The 19,560-nt window shown below is 33.6% G+C and overlaps 1 protein-coding gene across 10 annotated transcripts in view; it reads left to right on the top strand.

The window, feature by feature from the left end:
• Window positions 1-19,560, top strand: part of LOC145255848 (uncharacterized) — a 542,783-nt gene that overhangs the window by 439,097 nt on the left and 84,126 nt on the right. For 4 of the 10 annotated variants that reach the window (XM_080114594.1, XM_080114592.1, XM_080114595.1 and 1 more), the window contains one exon: window positions 14,153-14,327. The exons of 4 other annotated variants lie outside the window; for them this stretch is intronic. In XM_080114594.1, coding sequence (XP_079970720.1) covers window positions 14,153-14,327 — 175 coding nt within the window. Of the gene's footprint in view, window positions 1-14,152; window positions 14,463-19,560 lie in introns of those variants that run through there. 2 more of the 10 variants (XM_080114590.1, XM_080114591.1) reach the window with 1 other exon arrangement.

The following is a 19,560-nucleotide window of genomic DNA, read 5'->3' as shown; positions in this document are numbered from 1 at the left end:
ATTCCTAATGAACTGCCCCCTTAAGTAAACACTTCATCAAATCTCCACACTAACGTAATGTACTTGCAATAACCCTTATCCCTGAGTGGCTTCTGGGCCTTGATAAGTGGTGATCACTGTGTAAAAAAAAAAAAAAAAAAATTAGAAATTATTTGTTTAGATAGAAAAAAACATGCATGAGAATATAATGGTGCAAGAAGAAAGAACAAAACAGATCTGATAAAAAATGTACGAAAATTTTAACGTGCTCGAGGAGCCGTTTTGCATGAAAAATAAATATTTGGATCATGGAATGTAACTATACTGTTAGTTGGCAGACTCGACGTTGTCCGGGATTGAATAAGGATCAACGAATGTTTCACACTTCGAATTTACATTGCACTGTAGAGAACCTACAATTGATTTTATAAATTATTTTTATATAATGGCTTGAATTACAGTTTAAAATGCAAAAGTTAAGTATCATGGTTTAATTGTGCTCTAAACAGAAACATTCATTTCGAATGTGCCCCTGTCATATCAAAGAACTCACTGTTGATTTCACATGCCCTATTTCATATACGGGTTTTTCTGTTTATGAGGTGATAAAATTTCTAAAATGCATCGGAGTGTTCACTTTGCTCAAAAGCGGACTGTTCCTTCTTTAATTGGATTTTTCCAGTTATCGATTTTGGATACTTATCGGGGTAAATACAAAACCTATTGAAGAACACTGGCAGAGACATAAGGTACATTTGTGTAAAATTTCAAAAAGTAGACCCAACCATTTCCGAGTCCATAGGGAATGAAGCTATACACCACACACACACACAAAGACAAAATGCCTTTTTATGCATACATACATACATATCTATATATCTATAAAAGTGAAAGTGTCTGTCTGTGTGTGTGTGTATGTGTGTACATTTCCATACAATAACTCTGTCAATTTTTAGTCTACAGACTCGAAATTTGATATAAAGGGTACTGAGATTTGGGAAAATCGATGTGATTGGTTTTCGTCCAGAAATTTGGCGATTAAGGGGTCGAAGTTCAACGATTTAACTTTTGGGAACTCTACCAAACTCCTCCGACAATTTTGGGTCTAAACACTTGAAATTTTAGATATAGGTTCCTTGGACATGGATCTAACTTAATAACTTAATTTGAGCCCAAAACAATAAATGTTAAGGGGTCATAATAGGGGTCAATGTTTAAAAAATTGACCCCCTTTTTTTTTTTGCTCAACATACACCTCCAAATACCCGGGCAACGCCGGGCTGAAATGCTAGTATATATATATAAATATATATATATATATATATATATATATATATATATATATAAAAGTGAACGTGTCTGTGAGTCTGTCTGTGTACATTTCCCTACGCAATAACTCTGTCAATTTTTGTCTACAGACTCGAAATTTGATATACAGGGTACTGAGATTTGAGGAAATCTATTTGATCGGTTTTCGGCCAGAAATTTGGCGTTTAAGGGGTCAAAGTTCAACGATTTGACCTTTGAGAACTCTACCAAACTCCTCCGGCAATTTTGTGTCTAAACACTTGAAATTTTAGATATAGGCTCCTTGGACATTGATCTAACTTAATAACTTGATTTGAGCCCAAAACAATAAATGTTAAGGGGTCATAATAGAGGTTAAAGTTTTAAAAAATTGACCGTGTTTTTTTTGTTTGTTTGTTTTTTTTGCTCAGCATACACCTCCAAACATCCGGGCAACGCCAGGCTGAAATGCTAGTATATATATATAAATACAATTATTCACAGACTTTGTTTTGCTGTCATGTGGCTTATCAGCGTGCCTGAACTTAGCAAGATTCAAAATCATAACCACAGTTACTGCAGTCTAGCATCCTTACTTTGGCCCCCTTACTATGAGGTCAAAAAACATTGGTGAATTACAGGAACATATTATTTCACATAAATACATTTTTGTTTTTAGTCCCCCGACAAAGGATTGATTGAATCTAGTAATTAAAAAAAAAAAAAAAAAAATGAATTCCAATTAAGGAATAATCTCTATATAAATAAAATGAACTCATTTTTTCACGTCTGATTTTGACATTAATAGGATTAAAAATCAAGATATTTCATGCAAATATAATATGCACAAACGGCAGAACAATATCTGAGGTGTGTTATAGGCTTATTATTTCTCAAATTCCTCGATAATCTTAGATTTCTATACTTTTTCTGCTGAGAAGTCACGGCCAAAATCGGTTAAGATCAATGGAAGTGGTAAAATATTTTCTCTCTAATAAATTCCTCCTCCCCCTGCTACCACTTAACACCGTTTGGGGATCGTTCACAAGGAACAGTTGAGAAGAGAACACCGGTTTGGCTTTGTAGTTTTTTCATGTGAAGTTATTTAAAATCACTAAACTAAGCTGCAGTGCTCTGTGGCATAGTGGTTAGCGTGCTGGACAATTCACATTATATTTTCACGTTCGCGCCGACCTACCGTAGTCGTTTTTTTTTTTTTTTTTTCCTAAACAACTGGAATGGACTTTTCTTGGTGGCCGAACTGTTAACGTTGCAGATGTTTTTTTTTGTTTTTTTTCACACTTTATTTTCCTACTTTTACTCATGACTCCGGGTTTGATCCTTCCTACTTACCTACCATAACATTTTTTAAAACTCCCCCCCCCCGTCCCGGAAACAAACACTCGGGCAACGCCGGGTACCCCCGCTAGTATATATATAATTCACTTCTGTTTGTACTTTTCTCAATAACGACGCCTTGGATTATTTGGAAATTTTACACAAACATTAGCCATGAAAGTAAATTTTGCCAGAACGGACTTTTCGGAATAATTCTACCCCCCCCCTCCAGGAGGCACTATAGGATTAAAATTGCCCCCAAATCATTCATCCGTTCATTTGTTTGAACTTTTCTCAAACATTATGACTAAATATTTGAAATTACTTGAAACATAAAGACATAACGAAAATAAATTTTTCACTTGTGGAGGAGGACCCAGCATGCTCGGCTTCTTATTGTTATGGCAAATGAACAAATTCAGATATATACGCTGAAGCATTTCCTAAATGCTATGAAAGAGTTATTTCCATGGATATTTTTTTTTTTTTACATAAAGATCACCACTTATCAAGGCCCAGAAGCCACTCGGGGATAAGTGTTATTTTGTGTCCAGTAATCAATGGGATAGTGTTGCAGTATTCATTAGTATTGGAGATTTGATAAAGTGTCATTACTTGGGGGGGGGCGGTTCATCAGGAATTTGTTTATGTTGGACTTGAAGACATCCATGTTGAAGTCAGGAGGGAAATAGTCAAGTGGCAGAGAGTTCCACAGGCGTGCAGTTCTAAGAAAGAAGCCTTGTTCATGGAATCTACGTTTTGATTTAGGCATTTATTATAAATAAAAATATGCATGTTCTTCATATAGATGTAAGTGGCTAGAAAACTTCTCACACCAGCCAGTACTTGAATGGATTGTATTATCCATAATACAACTTATCCTTCTCTTTAATTTGGAAACATGGGCACATTTCCAAAATGTGGAATGATGCATATGTCCACTTTCTCATGAGACCCCAAATCCTTTACGGAAGATCCAACCAATAAATCTACGATAAACTTCCATCGGCATCATGTATTGTCAAAGCAAGACATGTTCAGTTTGCAGGCCACTGTTTTAGAGCATTAGGTGAAGTTGTCTTTTGAGCAAGACTGTGGTGGCCTGTACCTCAATGAGACAAAAATTGTGTATATGAACAGATACTCTTCTTCCGACCAGGATATCAAAACATTGAATCAAACGGCATTAAAATAAGTCGATGATTATAAGTACCTAGGATCCTTCATTGTATTTTCATTTAAAGATTCCAACACCCAAAAAGGAATGGAATAGTCTGCTTCTAATGATTTGAGCAAAATATGAACATTGCATTTCAGCAAAAACATTTTTCAATCTATAATACAGATAAAAACATCAAATTGAAAATGTTTAAAATCTATAATACAGACCATGCTCCTCTACGATTCGGAAACGTGGGCACTTTCTAAAATCTTGGAAACATGCCTGGATGAGAGCCCAAAATCTTTCATAGAAGGCCCATCCGACCAAACAGCAAATCTATTGCAAACTTTTATTCGCATCATCTATTGTCAGTTTGCGGGCCATTGTTCTAAAGCAGTAAATGAAGTATTCCTTCCCTACTTCTGTCAAACCCTACTAACCCTAACCCTAACCCTAACCCACACCAGAAGTAGAATGATCACATACTCAGATGTCATTGCAATGGATGCCAATATTGAGAAGCAGGACCTGGAAACAGTCATTCAGGATTGGGTAATCTTAACTATAGTCGAAAGATGATAATCCTATATATAGAGCCACAATAAAGTGCCACTAGCTTTTACCTCAGGCAGTGTCCAAAGAATAATTTTAACTTTATAAATCCTGCACTGCCAAGCTCTTGCTCCTGTCGTATTGTCACAGTGTTACATTTCTTGTTCTAAAGTATTCCTAATATACTCTGATGAACTTGCTGCGATTATACATTGGCAAGAAAAATATCTCAAACCACCCGATAAGGTGTGGCTACAGTGACAAGTAAAGTTCCACCCCTTCAATCTCCGGATGACGGGAAATTTTCTATTCTGATAGATTTTTTTCCCTTGGGTCACTTGCCTTTAGAATTCCATTCCTTCTCATTTTTCCCCCTTGACTGTACCAACATGAAGAAATTTAAATGTAATGAAAACGAACATCTTGCTATCCAACTCCCCCACTCAGATTGCTTCCCTGTAAATCTAGCACCTATCAGAGTAGTCCCTTATGCTTCGATAGCTATGTGCTACTGGAGCGTATAAATTTCCCATCAACAAAATGTTGCATATGAAAATTACATTACAAGTAAAAATTCTTCAATATAATTACATGTCAGGCAAAAAATATTTTATTTACTTATCCTCATCTTTTCTTAGATGTTGTTTCACGGCGTTTCGGCCAACTATTCCTCTGGCCTTCGTCAGGTTGTGAATCACAACGGGATAAGTATTCTGAATCTTTCAACTGTGAAACTTTCAGTCGTGAAACAACTATAAACATGAGGATAAGAGTTTGTAAATAAATAAAATATGCAAATTACTCATCTCAAAAGAGTTCCAATAATCCAATAATTAAATGATATAAAAAATAAATAAATTACTCATCTCAAAAGAGTTCCAATAATCCAATAATTAAATGATATAAAAAATAAATAAATTACTCACCTCAAAAGAGTTCCAATAATCCAATAATCAAATGATATAAAAAATAAATAAATTACTCATCTCAAAAGAGTTCCAATAATCCAATAATTAAATGATATAAAAAATAAATAAATTACTCATCTCAAAAGAGTTCCAATAATCCAATAATCAAATGATATAAAAAATAAATAAATTACTCATCTCAAAAGAGTTCCAATAATCCAATAATTAAATGATATAAAAAATAAATAAATTACTCATCTCAAAAGAGTTCCAATAATCCAATAATTAAATGATATAAAAAATAAATAAATTACTCATCTCAAAAGAGTTCCAATAATCCAATAATTAAATGATATAAAAAATAAATAAATTACTCATCTCAAAAGAGTTCCAATAATCCAATAATTAAATGATATAAAAAATAAATAAATTACTCATCTCAAAAGAGTTCCAATAATCCAATAATTAAATGATATAAAAAATAAATAAATTACTCATCTCAAAAGAGTTCCAATAATCCAATAATTAAATGATATAAAAAATAAATAAATTACTCATCTCAAAAGAGTTCCAATAATCCAATAATTAAATGATATAAAAAATAAATAAATTACTCATCTCAAAAGAGTTCCAATAATCCAATAATTAAATGATATAAAAAATAAATAAATTACTCATCTCAAAAGAGTTCCAATAATCCAATAATTAAATGATATAAAAAATAAATAAATTACTCATCTCAAAAGAGTTCCAATAATCCAATAATTAAATGATATAAAAAATAAATAAATTACTCATCTCAAAAGAGTTCCAATAATCCAATAATTAAATGATATAAAAAATAAATAAATTACTCATCTCAAAAGAGTTCCAATAATCCAATAATTAAATGATATAAAAAATAAATAAATTACTCATCTCAAAAGAGTTCCAATAATCCAATAATTAAATGATATAAAAAATAAATAAATTACTCATCTCAAAAGAGTTCCAATAATCCAATAATTAAATGATATAAAAAATAAATAAATTACTCATCTCAAAAGAGTTCCAATAATCCAATAATTAAATGATATAAAAAATAAATAAATTACTCATCTCAAAAGAGTTCCAATAATCCAATAATTAAATGATATAAAAAATAAATAAATTACTCATCTCAAAAGAGTTCCAATAATCCAATAATTAAATGATATAAAAAATAAATAAATTACTCATCTCAAAAGAGTTCCAATAATCCAATAATTAAATGATATAAAAAATAAATAAATTACTCATCTCAAAAGAGTTCCAATAATCCAATAATTAAATGATATAAAAAATAAATATTCTCACTAAAAATTAGAAGAAAAAAATTATATTACAAATTAAAAATCAGGTTTATTGCATTTTGTCGATCCGTCATTCATAATCTAAACACATAATTAAACAGCTGAGAGATTTCTACCACATCAGACCTACTTTAGATAAAATGATAATTCAAGAAAATAACATAAGCTTGCTAATCTATTTTATAAATATATTGTATGTTTGTGTGTGTTCCCTAAAAGTCAAAAACTGCACAAGGCACACGCACAATGCCTCATGTATTCTTTTGCAGCTTATCTTCACACAGATACATACACGTTCATAAAGTAATTGTTTTTTGGGGTGGGGGGGGTCAACATTTACGGGGATTATTTTTCCATCAACAGAAAAGGAGAGGTGATAGCGAGAAAAGGGAAGTAATAGAAATAAAGGGGTGGGTGGGAGATTTTTTTTTTTTTTTTTTTTTTTTTTACACAGTGATCACCACTTATCAAGGCCCGGAAGCCACTCAGGGATAAGGGTCATTGCAAGTACATTACGTTAGTGTGGAGATTTGACGAAGTGTTTACTTAAGGGGGCGGTTCATTAGGAATTTGTTAACATTGAACTTGAAGACATCCAAGTTGTAGTCCGGTGGGAAGCAGGCAGACGGTCTTTTTCTCATTATTACTTGTTTAAATAGCAGACTGACTTATCTCCCCCTGTTTTAGGAGTCTATCCACTCCTACCAATACAATAAAAGTGATTTTTATTTTTTATTAAAATTTTACTCAATATTTTTTCCTAGTTTTTTTTTTTTTTGACCTGTTTCTTTTTGAGATTAATGCTGGTTCTGTGCACTTCTAGGAGGTCCACCTTCTCAGGCTTTGCCTTCTCTCTTTGAAAATGGGTTAGTTTATCACTAATTGCCTGAGACATCTCTGCCAAGGAATGCTGTCAGGCATCTTCTACAGGGTCATAGTGTTCCTCGTCTGGAGTGCTGACTTTTCAATCCCATTTTCCAACCTTTCTTGCAGTGGAAGACAAATATTTTAGTCTGATATGTAAATTTATCAAAGAATTTTCCTGTTAATTTAATTGGGAACTATGATTCTCACATGTGTAATCTGATTTTCACCTGTGACCTATATGGTGACAAGCAGCAAATCCTTTGCTCTGTTTTTGTTTTCTATCAATGACATTATTCTTTTAATATTAATAAGTCACCACTTACCAAGGCCAAAAGCCACTTGTGGATGCGGGTCAATGAGATGGATTGTCAGCTGGATGCTAAGCAATATTATGAGAAGATTGAAAAGTTTGATTATTTATGACAGTATTTTTTAATATTGGATTTGACAATGACTATGTCGTGGTCTGCGGGTATGCAGCATCATGGTAATGTGTTCCACAGATAGTTATTCATTAATCTATATATATATATATATATATAAAAGCGAAAATGTATGTGTGTTCGCTTTTTGTGTATGTCTTCAAAAGGCTTTTTTCCGGCAGATTCTCGAGGCCGTCGCTCATTTTTTAAACTTTTTATGGCTAAATGATAATATCTATGACTTAACAACGGTGGTCGCCTTTCTATTAAATTTGCCTGATTTTTAAACGTTAATTATTCAACATTTTCGGATCTGCACGTGCTGCATTCGTTTTTCGGTATAAAAAAAATAAAAGTGAAACTTGATTCGAAATACTGGCCCATGGCCAGTGGTCTCTAGAAAGCTATGTAACGTTTGGTCAATATCGGCTTCGTCATATCAGATGGTTGCTTTCATTTCGAGACAAGACACCCCCCCCCCCAATAAACAGGGAGCTGTTTTTTTCCAAAGTTAGTTAAAAACAAACAAACTGGTTTATTGACCTCATTAAAAACTGTGCCGCAGAAAATGTTAACTGCTGAATAGCTATCGTGTACCATCGCTGCAACTGCATGTGCATTAAGCTTTTTCGTATAAAAAAACAGACTCGCGTTAAATAAAACGCTGTCCCGCACTCAAAGTTCACGTCAATAACTCGTCAAAAACGGGCACCTGTTTTTTTTTGTTTTTTTTTTCACACTTTACTATTTTCCAACTGCGCGTCAAGGCTTCGTTTTTTTTCTTTAACAACCAACGATTTTTCTTTTTATTTACCAAAAACCGCACACACTTCCAAACACTCGGGCAACGCCAGGTACCCCTCGTTAATAATATATAAAAGGTCAATTGGGATATATATGCACGACAGTTAGATGTTGTTTTCACATGAGATGTATAATGACTTGATGAGAATTTAAGGAATTTAATTGAATTTGCAGGAAAAGAAATCAATAAAAATCATATTATAAAGACTCTGAAAAAAAATAATATATGCCTCCATCAAATGAAAACATTTGTAGATAAAAAATCTTTTTTTTTTCTTTTTTTTTTCTTTTTTTTTTTCAGATTTTATTTACGTTAGAAAAAAAAAATTGTTTGCAATTTTGAGGATTTTGTAGGCAATTTTGAGGATTTTGTAGGTAGTTTTTTTGTTTGTTTTTTTTACTGTGAAGAACTCTTTGGTGCTTATTCAGATTAGCATTTATGGCGGCAATTAAAATTAAAAATGAAAATACAGAAAAGTCTGTATGATGTACGTACCAGTCACGGAACGAAGATGAAAAATTCTAAAAATCATGTAATTTGATCAAGTATTTTTTTTTATTCAGGAAAATCAAATTTTACTCTGTATCGGTAAAGGTGAAAAAAGTGCCCAACGAATCTGTGGATAAGGGCAGACAACCTCAATGCACATGGAAACTGTCAAAGCAATCACTGATTAACTCCCCTTATTATGTTCTCTTGTAAAACATGATCTCGTCTGTCACTTTATCGGTAAAAAAATGACCAATTTGTTTTTCGTAAATAATAATAAAAAGAGTCAATCTTCGTGACAATAGGAGAGTGTATCTCCAATATTAGTAGCTATGTTGGTTCAACAACTAACACATTGTCGCGAAGATTGACTCTCCACCTCTCTGACTCTAGCTCCATATCACAACATTTAAAGGGACATGGCTACCAACATTCGGAATTTCGAAGAATTATTGTAGAAAATACAAGAGTATTGCAGAGTGAGAGAAATGTAAAAAGGCTAAGAATACTCGAAGCATTGTACATTAAAACAAAGAAGCCTCAAATAAATAATATTAATTATGAGTGCAGCCGGAACATTTTGAAATGTTTGGGATAAATGTTTAATAATGTATATATGTGTTTGTATATATAAATGTGTTTAATATATGCACACAAAAAAACAAAAATAATTCGCCCACTTTACTTGTAACAAATTACCACGTGACTAGAAAAATATATATAAGTAAATTAAAAAAACAATTCCTACATTTATTTCTACAGTATGCCTGAGGATGATAGAAGTACTTCTGTCGAAAGCGCTCGCGATTATGGATCCAACATTTACAATTTCGAGAAAAGCACAAAAAGGACTATTCGGAGATTGGAGAAGATAAAAAGGAAAATTGTAAAACAGAATAATTCCGTGCTATTCAATAATATTTGTCTAAATATATATATATACGTTTTATTTTTTATTACTGTATCTTTCTGTTAAGTTAAATTATTGTTTCAGCTACCTGGCTGTTTTTTTGTCCGTCTGTAGCTTCCTCAGACTTTTACAGGTTTTTCTGTAAAAGTCTGAAGAAGCTACAGATGGCCAAAAAAACGGCCGGGTAGCTGAAACAATAATGTAACTAAACAGAAAGATATAGTAATAAAAAATAAAACGCATATTTGCTCTACAACAGTATTGAGCACTTTCTTCAGTTTTTTATTAATTACCATTTATACTATATATATATATATATATATATATATATATATAAATAAAGATGAACGTCTGTGTGTGTGTCTGGTCACAAATAGGCTCCTATATGGTTGACTATTATAGAAAACTGATCACATATAATGATAGAAGATGTATCGAGACACAGGAATTGGTATGTTTGATCTGGCATAATGATGATTCATTAAAATTGTGGGGTTTGCGTACACGCCTGGTCCACAAAATATGGAAATAAAAAATTTTAAAATTAAAAAAAAACGTTTACAAGTGTTTTTGATATAGATGTACATAATAATACTTTGATAAGTATGTTTTAACTTAAATAGGGATGGTATAATAAAATTGTGGGGTCTGCGTTCGCGCCTGGCCTCCATAGAATGGAAATAGGCACAAACTTTAATAAAGGCTTTTCATATCTATCTGTGTAAGTATACTTTGATAATTATATTTCAGTTTGAAGAAATATGGTATAATAAAATTATGGGGTGTTCGCTCGCACCTGACCTCCATAGAATGGAAATATGTCACAAAGTTTAACAAGGTTTTTTAATATAGATCCACAGAATATTGTGATAAGTGTTTCAGTGTGAACAGGTATTGTATAATAAATTATGGGGTTTATCTATTTTATTTTTACTTTCATCATATTTTGCTTTGGTTTTGATACCCCCAAATTCGAAGCTATCTCTTTATAGCCCTTCCTTTTCATAACCTATCATACTTTCATGAATCAGAGTCCATTTTCTGTAGGCTGTTTTTGAACCCAGTCAACGACAGGTAATTTTGCTAGTATATATATATATATATATATATATATATATATATATATATATATATATATATATATATATATATATTATTTTTCATGATATTTTACATGTAGAATTTTCTTACTTACATCAGATGGTCAGGTGGCACATCTTTGTTGCAATATTTTGGGAATTGCTTCCCTTCGTCAGGCGTGTGTTCAGTTTTCAAACATTCATGATGGGTTTTTTGTAAGCTGAGCAAATTCCCCAGAAATTTGAAGCTAATTTATCTATTTCAGATGTATAAGTTAATGAACTAGGCCTTTGGAACTCAAGATTATTTATATTTTTTGTTAATCTTTTGCGATTAAACACCTGAAAAATTTTGTACAAACCAGTTTTTATGCAGCCTGTAGGGTCCTATGTAGTAAAAAAAAAATGAAGAAAAAAAGAAAAGAAAATCACTGCCTTTTCTCTTTATATGCTTATGATATTGTTACCTAATATGCAAATGAGATACTTCCAGTTTGAAATAAAGTCTGATTTTTCAGAGACTGAGTTGATTTTGGATTTGGACGTTGAAGTTGCAAGTCATGTCAGCAGCGCATCGTGTTTTGGAGTTGAGAGTTTTGGAGTGCAAAGCATCAATTGTTGGAGTAACGAGTTTTTGACCACAGTGTCGAATTTTGAGTCGTGAATTTTGTCAGCAGTGTGTCAAATTTGACCCCAGAAATTGTTACTTTGAAGTGTAGAACAGTTAACACTTGATTATTTTTCAACCTCATAACCGTAATTATTTATTTTTATATATTTTCAAACTGTAAAAAAAAAAAAAACTAAATAAAAGTTATGCCATAGGATGGTGCTAACTCTAGTTTCATAGCTTTTCGCAAAATCGATTCTATAAACCAGTATCTGTCACCCGGAAGACTACCAGTAAGTCTGATACCCATTTAAGTGTTTTTCTTACAACATCTCGTATATTCTTAAATGTTTATCAAAATATTAACCCAGCACAATGTTGCTTAATGAGAACCAGTATCTTAATTACGATTATAATCATAAGTATATTGCTTAATTTTTTTTTTATTGCGAAATCCATTTTTTTCTTTTGTTTTGGTTTTGTTGAGAAAGGAATAAAATTTTTGCTGCATGTTTTATAAGTCGCATGGCTGTTTTATTTATTTTTCATCCGTATTTCTTGCAAATCTAAATTTTATTTGTTCGTCTAGATTCCTCCCCCCGCCCTCGTCCCCGTGAAGTATGTCATAGATGCAATAATCCACAAGGAATGTTAAAATACAAGCCCCTCGGCTGATATCCTTTCACCAAATTTTCAAATGGCAATATTCCACCCGTCTATGTGAAAAACTGTTTTTTTTTTTTGTTTTCTTCATCTTTCTTCATCACACAAACTGATCATCAAAGTTATTTTATGTAATTACGAGCAACTAAACTACCCACCATCCAGCTACTATTAAGTTAGCTAAAAATATCCTTTTAAAATTTACATTACATATTTTTAATATCAATCTATTGTATCTTACGTTACATTATTTCTTGAAATGAAGATTAATTATTTGGATTCTTCAGACTACTTTTCTTACCTTGAGTGTCATTTTCACAACGTTTCGGTTGATGTAACCTCCCCCCCCCCCGACCTTCTTCAGGTGTATCTTGTGGAACTCTGGAATCTGTACTTAATTTCAAACCCTTTATCTATTTTATGGTGATAGCATGTTCTCATTCCATCAGCCATGACTGGATAACGATCCTAAGTAATTTACAATTGTATTTTTCGGTCGTTTTGACTGAGGAGTGACCCTTCAACCTTCAGGAAAATATCACATTACAACTGAATTTTTCCAAGTACTCTAATCACTGTGCCATGGTTCTTGAAGAAGGTCGGATGTTACATTGACCGAGACATTGTGAAAATAACAGTCAAGATCAGAAGAGTAGTCCAGCAAGTCCTAAATAATATAAAACCTATTATAATTTTAAATTATCCATTTTTTTATGATTAAATCACTTTAACCATTGTTAATATTGACTACTGCATATATATAGTAAAATAGGACAATAAAATTATAAGTGAATAACACAAGACATTAATTTATTATAAAGTGTTTCAAAATAGTTATGCAAATTAGGCATACAAATGAATGTGTTTGGGTATATTTTTTTTTTCTCTACTATATATACAAATATTTCAAAAATTATGTTGTTTTATCCATTTAAACAGCAGTGAGTATTTCCTGTCTTTCTCTGTGTATGGAACTTCTATGGACTTTCCATCTGCTGAATACAATGGTCAATACCAAATGGGTGACCATTTGGGAAGGCTACGCACTGTATGCCCCATACCAAGTCATAGAAATTTCCAGGTTGGTATCTCGGAGCGCGTTTAATTCATGGAAGAAGGATACATACGCCCTTGAATCAAGAAAAGCAATGGGAAACTACCGTCTTTACTTGTCTTCCCGAGATTACCATGGCTCTACAATTTGGAGAGCCTTGCTTCACTAATGCTGTTAAAATAGCAAGTCTGCTGCATGCATAGATGCGATAAACTTTTTAAAATTTATTATATTGCAAAATTAAAAACATTAATATGGTTTATTTTAAACTGTCAACTCTGCTAATCGATTTTGTTTTTAATTAAGGGAGAAAATATATTTGAAATTAAGAATTCGAGATATAAAATATTAGATGAAGTTGTATCTATTTTTATTAATTTAAAAAAAAAGCCATGAATAATCTTTTGTAGAAAATAAGGATTTTATTTTTATTTTTATTTTTTTTTTCCTTTCAAAGGCCATTTAAAAATTTGGTTTCTAGGACTTTAAAAAAAAAAAAAAGAAAAGGGTTTTCAAGCAAGATTGATTCTCGACTTTATGGTGCATGGTAAAACACTAACAAGACGAGAAAACTGTCCCCCAAAAGACACAAACTGATAGCCTAAGATCACAAATCTGCTAAAAATGTGGCCCTTTTTCTTGGGGCCATTTTTTCAGTCACCATAAGTTATCACGTATAATTATTTGGTTTTCCAGGTGGAGGCGTTACAAAAAATGTTTCAGTACAACTTCCGTTGCAAGCACTGTGAGCCTTCCGTCGGCATCGATGGCTGCCGCTGTATCTGCTCCAGTCTGCAGTCATTCCTCTTGTGAGCCTACCCGAACGCCGCTGGCCTCGGACCACTCCTCAGCTACCACTTCACCCCGTCGGGTATGATAAGACCGCTGATTAACCACTTGGCCGTCTTTCTTTCTCTTTGTCCTCCTCCGATGCCTCTTTTGGTTGTTATGCTAACCACTAATCGCTCTTCTTCTTCATCCCCTTGTTCTTCATCTTCTTCTTCTTTACTAACCATTGGCTCCTCCTCCCCTCTTTTGTTGGGGGATGAGCCAAGTGATATTTGCTTCATCTCGACTCACGTTTCATTCAGCTTATGCTTTTAACAACTTAATTTGCGTGCTAGGCTTTAGTTTCTCCTCAGTTTTGCTCCTTTTTTTTTTTTTTTTCTCAACAATGACCTTTGTATATAAAATGACCAAAATGAAAGAATAATAAACAAAAAAAACAAAAAAAAAAACAAACAAAAAAACAAAAACAATTTTTTCAAAATTGGCAAACCCTTTTTCTGCATTGATTCATTCAAATTTTCTTTGATTTTCTTATTTTCAAACAATGCCAAACGAGGATCAATAGTTGTAAGGTTTCGGTTCTCATTTTCAACACTCATCATCCCAGTTCATCTTCAATTTCATTTTGTTTCAGAAAAAAAAGATGAAAGTTAATCTTTTTTTAAATTTTTTTTTTTTTTATTTGTTTCTTATTTGTTTCCGTTAGCTTTTCTAGTTTAAGAATAAAAAAAAATCGCCCAATGGATTGCTTGCCATCAAAATACAAATATTCAAGTTTAAATTTCATTGCTTTTAACGATGAACCCGCGTTTCAAATGATTTACGGCACCAGTCAAACATTCAATGAGAAAAGAGGGAAAATAAAAGCAAATCTTTCTTTTGATTCGAGTCATTAATTCTAGAATCTCTTTTTCATAGTTGTGTGCTAAATCTTTTTTCTTTTTCTTTTTTTTTTTTTTTACAAAGGAGTCACCACTTATCCAGGTCCAGAGGCCACTCGAGGATAAAGGTTAATAAGCATACAGTAGTCAATGGGACAATGTTGTAGTAATTGTTAGTGGAAATTTGGTAAATTGGATTACTTACGGGGGGGGGAGCTCATCGAGAATTTGTTTACGTTGGACTTGAAGACGACTATATTGTAATCAGCCAGAAAGCAGGCAAATGGAGGAGTTCCACAGGTGTGCAGTTCTAAGAAAGAAGCTTTGTTCATGGAATCTACATTTAGGTTTAGGCACAGTTAAAGAGTGGGGGAAATTATTGATAGTGTTTTCAAATAGACGAGTGTTCGTCATGAAAGTTTGGCAAGGGGGGGGACCATAGATTGAAGCTCAGACGAGCACTTGCCATAAAAATAATGATAAAGCAGAGACAGGCTCGCAATGTCTCTTCTGTGAGAAAGAGGTTGCAGGGAAGAGAAAAGGGCATCCCCCACTAGGCTACAAAGTCTATTTTGAACTCTGTCAAGGCAGGATAAGCTGCTCCTAGCAGCTCCTGCATACTGCCACTAAAATTGGAATTCATCACTTTTTGTGGCTTTTCCACATTTTTATTTTCTCTTGTAGGCGTAACTACAAAGCCCTTGTACCACCTCGACGTAAATACCCCTGACAAAACCGACAAGTAGCAAAATTCAACCCCTACACAGTAGAAATCCCCAGATGCCAGAAAGCCTTCTACTCTAATAGTTTCTTCCCCAGAGCTGCTAGACTTTGGAATTCCCTTCCGGGTTCCTGCTTCCCCAACTGTACTGACATGCAGAAGTTCAAGTGTAATGTGAACAAACATCTTGCTGCTCAACTCCCTACATAGCTTTCCTGCAACTTAGAGCTCCGATAGTAGCCCCCTACATCAAAGTGGCACTGTGCCTTGTTTGGGGTGAAAATGCAATAAAATTCTTCTTTTTTTTTTTTTTTTTTCAATTTTACGGTTGAAAATTTTAAACGAATCATAAAATTTCGCTCTATCTTGAGACTCATCCTTAATGTTCACATCAGAGCATGCTTCGCTCGGGAAACAGTCTGTGACGATGTATGCGATGGTCTACTTGTCAGCATCACAGGAACACCAAGCATCCTATAACATAGCCCTATTTGTGCAGGCTATCCCATGTTTTGACAAACCTTTGCTCGGGCTCAGTGTGTCCAAGGGAGTTCAAATCTTGCTGCGAGAATTTTGGGGGAGTGCTAAAAGAACTTCATTGTTGTAAACACAAAAATTGTCTCCCCCCCCCCCGCCCCTGTTTCTCTCTTCCCCATCCCAAATGAGGGAGAGTTGCTTGCCGATAAAATGTTGCATTTAAAAACCAAACATCACAATTTTGAAAGAGTTTCAAGGATTTCATCACTTTGAAGGAGTTCGCTCGTCATCAAATATCACAAAAGGAGAACAAATAAATAAAAACGACTCCGTTTTAATTTTTTTTTTTTTTTTTTTTGGATTTCGTTGATGGCTACACAATCTGCACACATTTCAGTAAAAAAAAAGACAAACTAGTTTTGCTCAAAAAGATGTTTTAGTATAGCAAAGTTTTATTGAACATCGTAGCAGAGCTGATATGAATAAAGAATTTTTCACTGTTTGCACTGATAGCGGTCACCCATGTCAAAGCACTGGCACTATTGGAAATGGAATTTTTGTTTTTCCTAGACATTCTTGATAGTCTGAACTTAAATTCCTTCAAAAAAGGTGTTTGGTTCTTTCCTCGTTAGCTCACAATCAAACCTCAAAGATGGGCAGTTTTACGGGCCTCACTTCTAGACAGAGCAGTGTACAAGGAGTCACTTGACTTCACCATAAACAGGAACTCCTGAATTTTATTTTGACTTCCTGTTCATTTAAGAAGTGGTATTGCTGTGAGCAGTGCCAAACAGAAGCTCAAGAAAGTGATGAACACATACAAATCCGCCCTGGCAGAAGTCTACGATGTTGAAGGGGATATGCTCGATACATCTGATTCTGATTTTGAGAAAAATGATGTCCAGTGGGAGGCTGCAGAGTTGGATCGACTACATGATTTGATATGAGAAAAACTGAAAACGGTTACGTACCCTCAGAAGATCCAAATATTGATGTGTAGTCTGTCTGTGGTGGAGAGATTGGTGGTGGTTATTCTAAACATGCAGGACAGCAAAGTGGGATGTGTTTAGTTATACAAATGATTTTCTTTTCACAGACATCTGTTTATGGCGAAGTAATTCATGCAATGATCCATTTAGAATCTATATCAGCATTTTTGCCTTCGGCACCAAAAGCAACAAAGTCTAAGCAATTTTTAAAAAGGCCTTTTGCCCCATTGGTTATGGTATGTTGCTGCTTCTGTGCTGTTCTAGGTGGTCTACACTACCAGCCTTTGCCTTTTCACTCTTTGAGACGGGGTTTATTGCTAATTGCATGAGACACCCCCTTTTTTTTTTTTTAAATTAAAATTTTCACTCCAAACAAGGCACATTGCCATTTGATGTAGAGGGCTACTATTAGGGACTCAGGCTACATTGGTACTAGGAGTGGAGTTGGGCAGCAAGATGTGGGTTCACGTTACACTTGAACTTCTGCATGTCAGTACAGTTGGGGAAGCAGGAACCCGGAAAGGAATTCCAAAGTCTAGCAGTTCTGGGGAAGAAACTACTGGAATAGAAGGCTCTCTTACATCTAGAGATCTCTACTGTGAAGGGGTGGAATTTTACTGCTTGTCGGTTTTGTCAAGGGTATTTACGTAGAGGGGGTACAAGTGCTTGAAGTTCGTCGGAACATTCACCGTTAAAGTACTTGTAAAACAGGCAGAGGGATGCTACATTTCGTCGATAGGACAGAGACTGAAGCTTGGATAGCAGTTCAGGACCTATTAGGTTGGCGACTCTCTTTTGAACCTTGTCTAGGGGTGAGAAGCTAGTAGCAGATGCATCGACTCAAATATGACAACAATACTCCATGCATGGGCGAATGATACTTTCAGGCATTAGTAGCTTTCTCGCACGGTAGAGAGAACCTACCTTTTTTGCAGTGGTCCTGGCAATGCTTTCAATGTAATTGTTCCAACTCATATCTCCTGTAAACTTTAGGCTGAGGAGAATGCTGACAGGGCTACTCAGGCATTTTTTGCAGGCCAGAGTGCTCTTCTTCAGGAGCACTAGCTTTTCAATCCCACTTCCCGACTGTAGCGTCTGATCTTACCGCCATGGGAGGGAGATAAATACTCGCTCTAGATAAGCGGAAGTAATTCACCTATTTGCTAATTGGTTAAGTAGTTTAGTTCAAATCGATTTCTGTTGTTCTGGTACTTGTTAAAAATTTGTTCCCTTGGTCCATTCATCTGTCGAAGTTTAAGACCTCCTGTAGGTTCCATTTGTTATGTCATGGAAGTCGGGGTACAAGCATTATAGTCATTTTCCATTTTTATCCCAACAGATTTAATGAAAATTAATGACCAAGTCTCTTTCCATTTGGGGTTTTAAGAAACACAAATATCAATTCTTATAAAACCAGCTTTTACCAAAATAACAAGATGGATGCCAAAGAATTATTTTTCAAGTTTAGAATCTTTTTGGTAGCTTTGGTTTTTGCAAGAAAAAAAAAAGTCATTTGGAGGGGGGGGGGGGCTTATAACAATTCACTTGGTCAAAAACTAACAAAATGTTTTTTTTTACTTTGATTGAAAAAAAAAAAACTCTTTTTTTTCCCCATTCCTTTTTGTTTGTTTGATTTTTGTTTTGTTTGTTTTTTTGTTGGGGGGGGGGCTGCTTTATCTTATTAAGGAACCTGCAATTTTATTTATGGAATGCAAATCTTATTTTAAGAATATATATATATATATATATATATATATATATATATATATATATATGACCTCAACGATTATTGCATTCAAATTTAAGTATTTGAGCAAAATGCTATGGGATTGGGATAATAAAATAAAAATACAAATAAACGTGATGCAACTCGTAAAATTAATGCAAGGTCTAAATTAAATGGTTAGAATGCGTTTGATTTTACCTTAAATTTGAAGAGAATACTCGAAAGCATAAAAATTATTAATAGAATTTCTAAAAACATGAAACTTTTTTTGTATCTAATCTCACACTGGTAATTTATTGGTAAAAGTTCAAAAATCAAAATCTACAAAATTCGTTTTTAATAAAATATTTCCACAATAAATTGCTTAAGTTTAAAATAGCACTAATCTGCAACATTTTAATAAAAAACTATATATATATATATATATATATATATGAATATGAATGGAAACGAATAAAAAAGAATACGAAAAATATAAAAGCTTATAACTTTTCTTTATTCGTTTTCAATTGGTGACGTGC

Source organism: Euprymna scolopes, chromosome 31 (genome assembly GCF_053919585.1).
Source record: "Euprymna scolopes isolate OS-2025 chromosome 31, ASM5391958v1, whole genome shotgun sequence".
Taxonomy (NCBI): domain Eukaryota; kingdom Metazoa; phylum Mollusca; class Cephalopoda; order Sepiida; family Sepiolidae; genus Euprymna; species Euprymna scolopes.
This window is presented reverse-complemented; position numbering and strand designations above follow the sequence as displayed.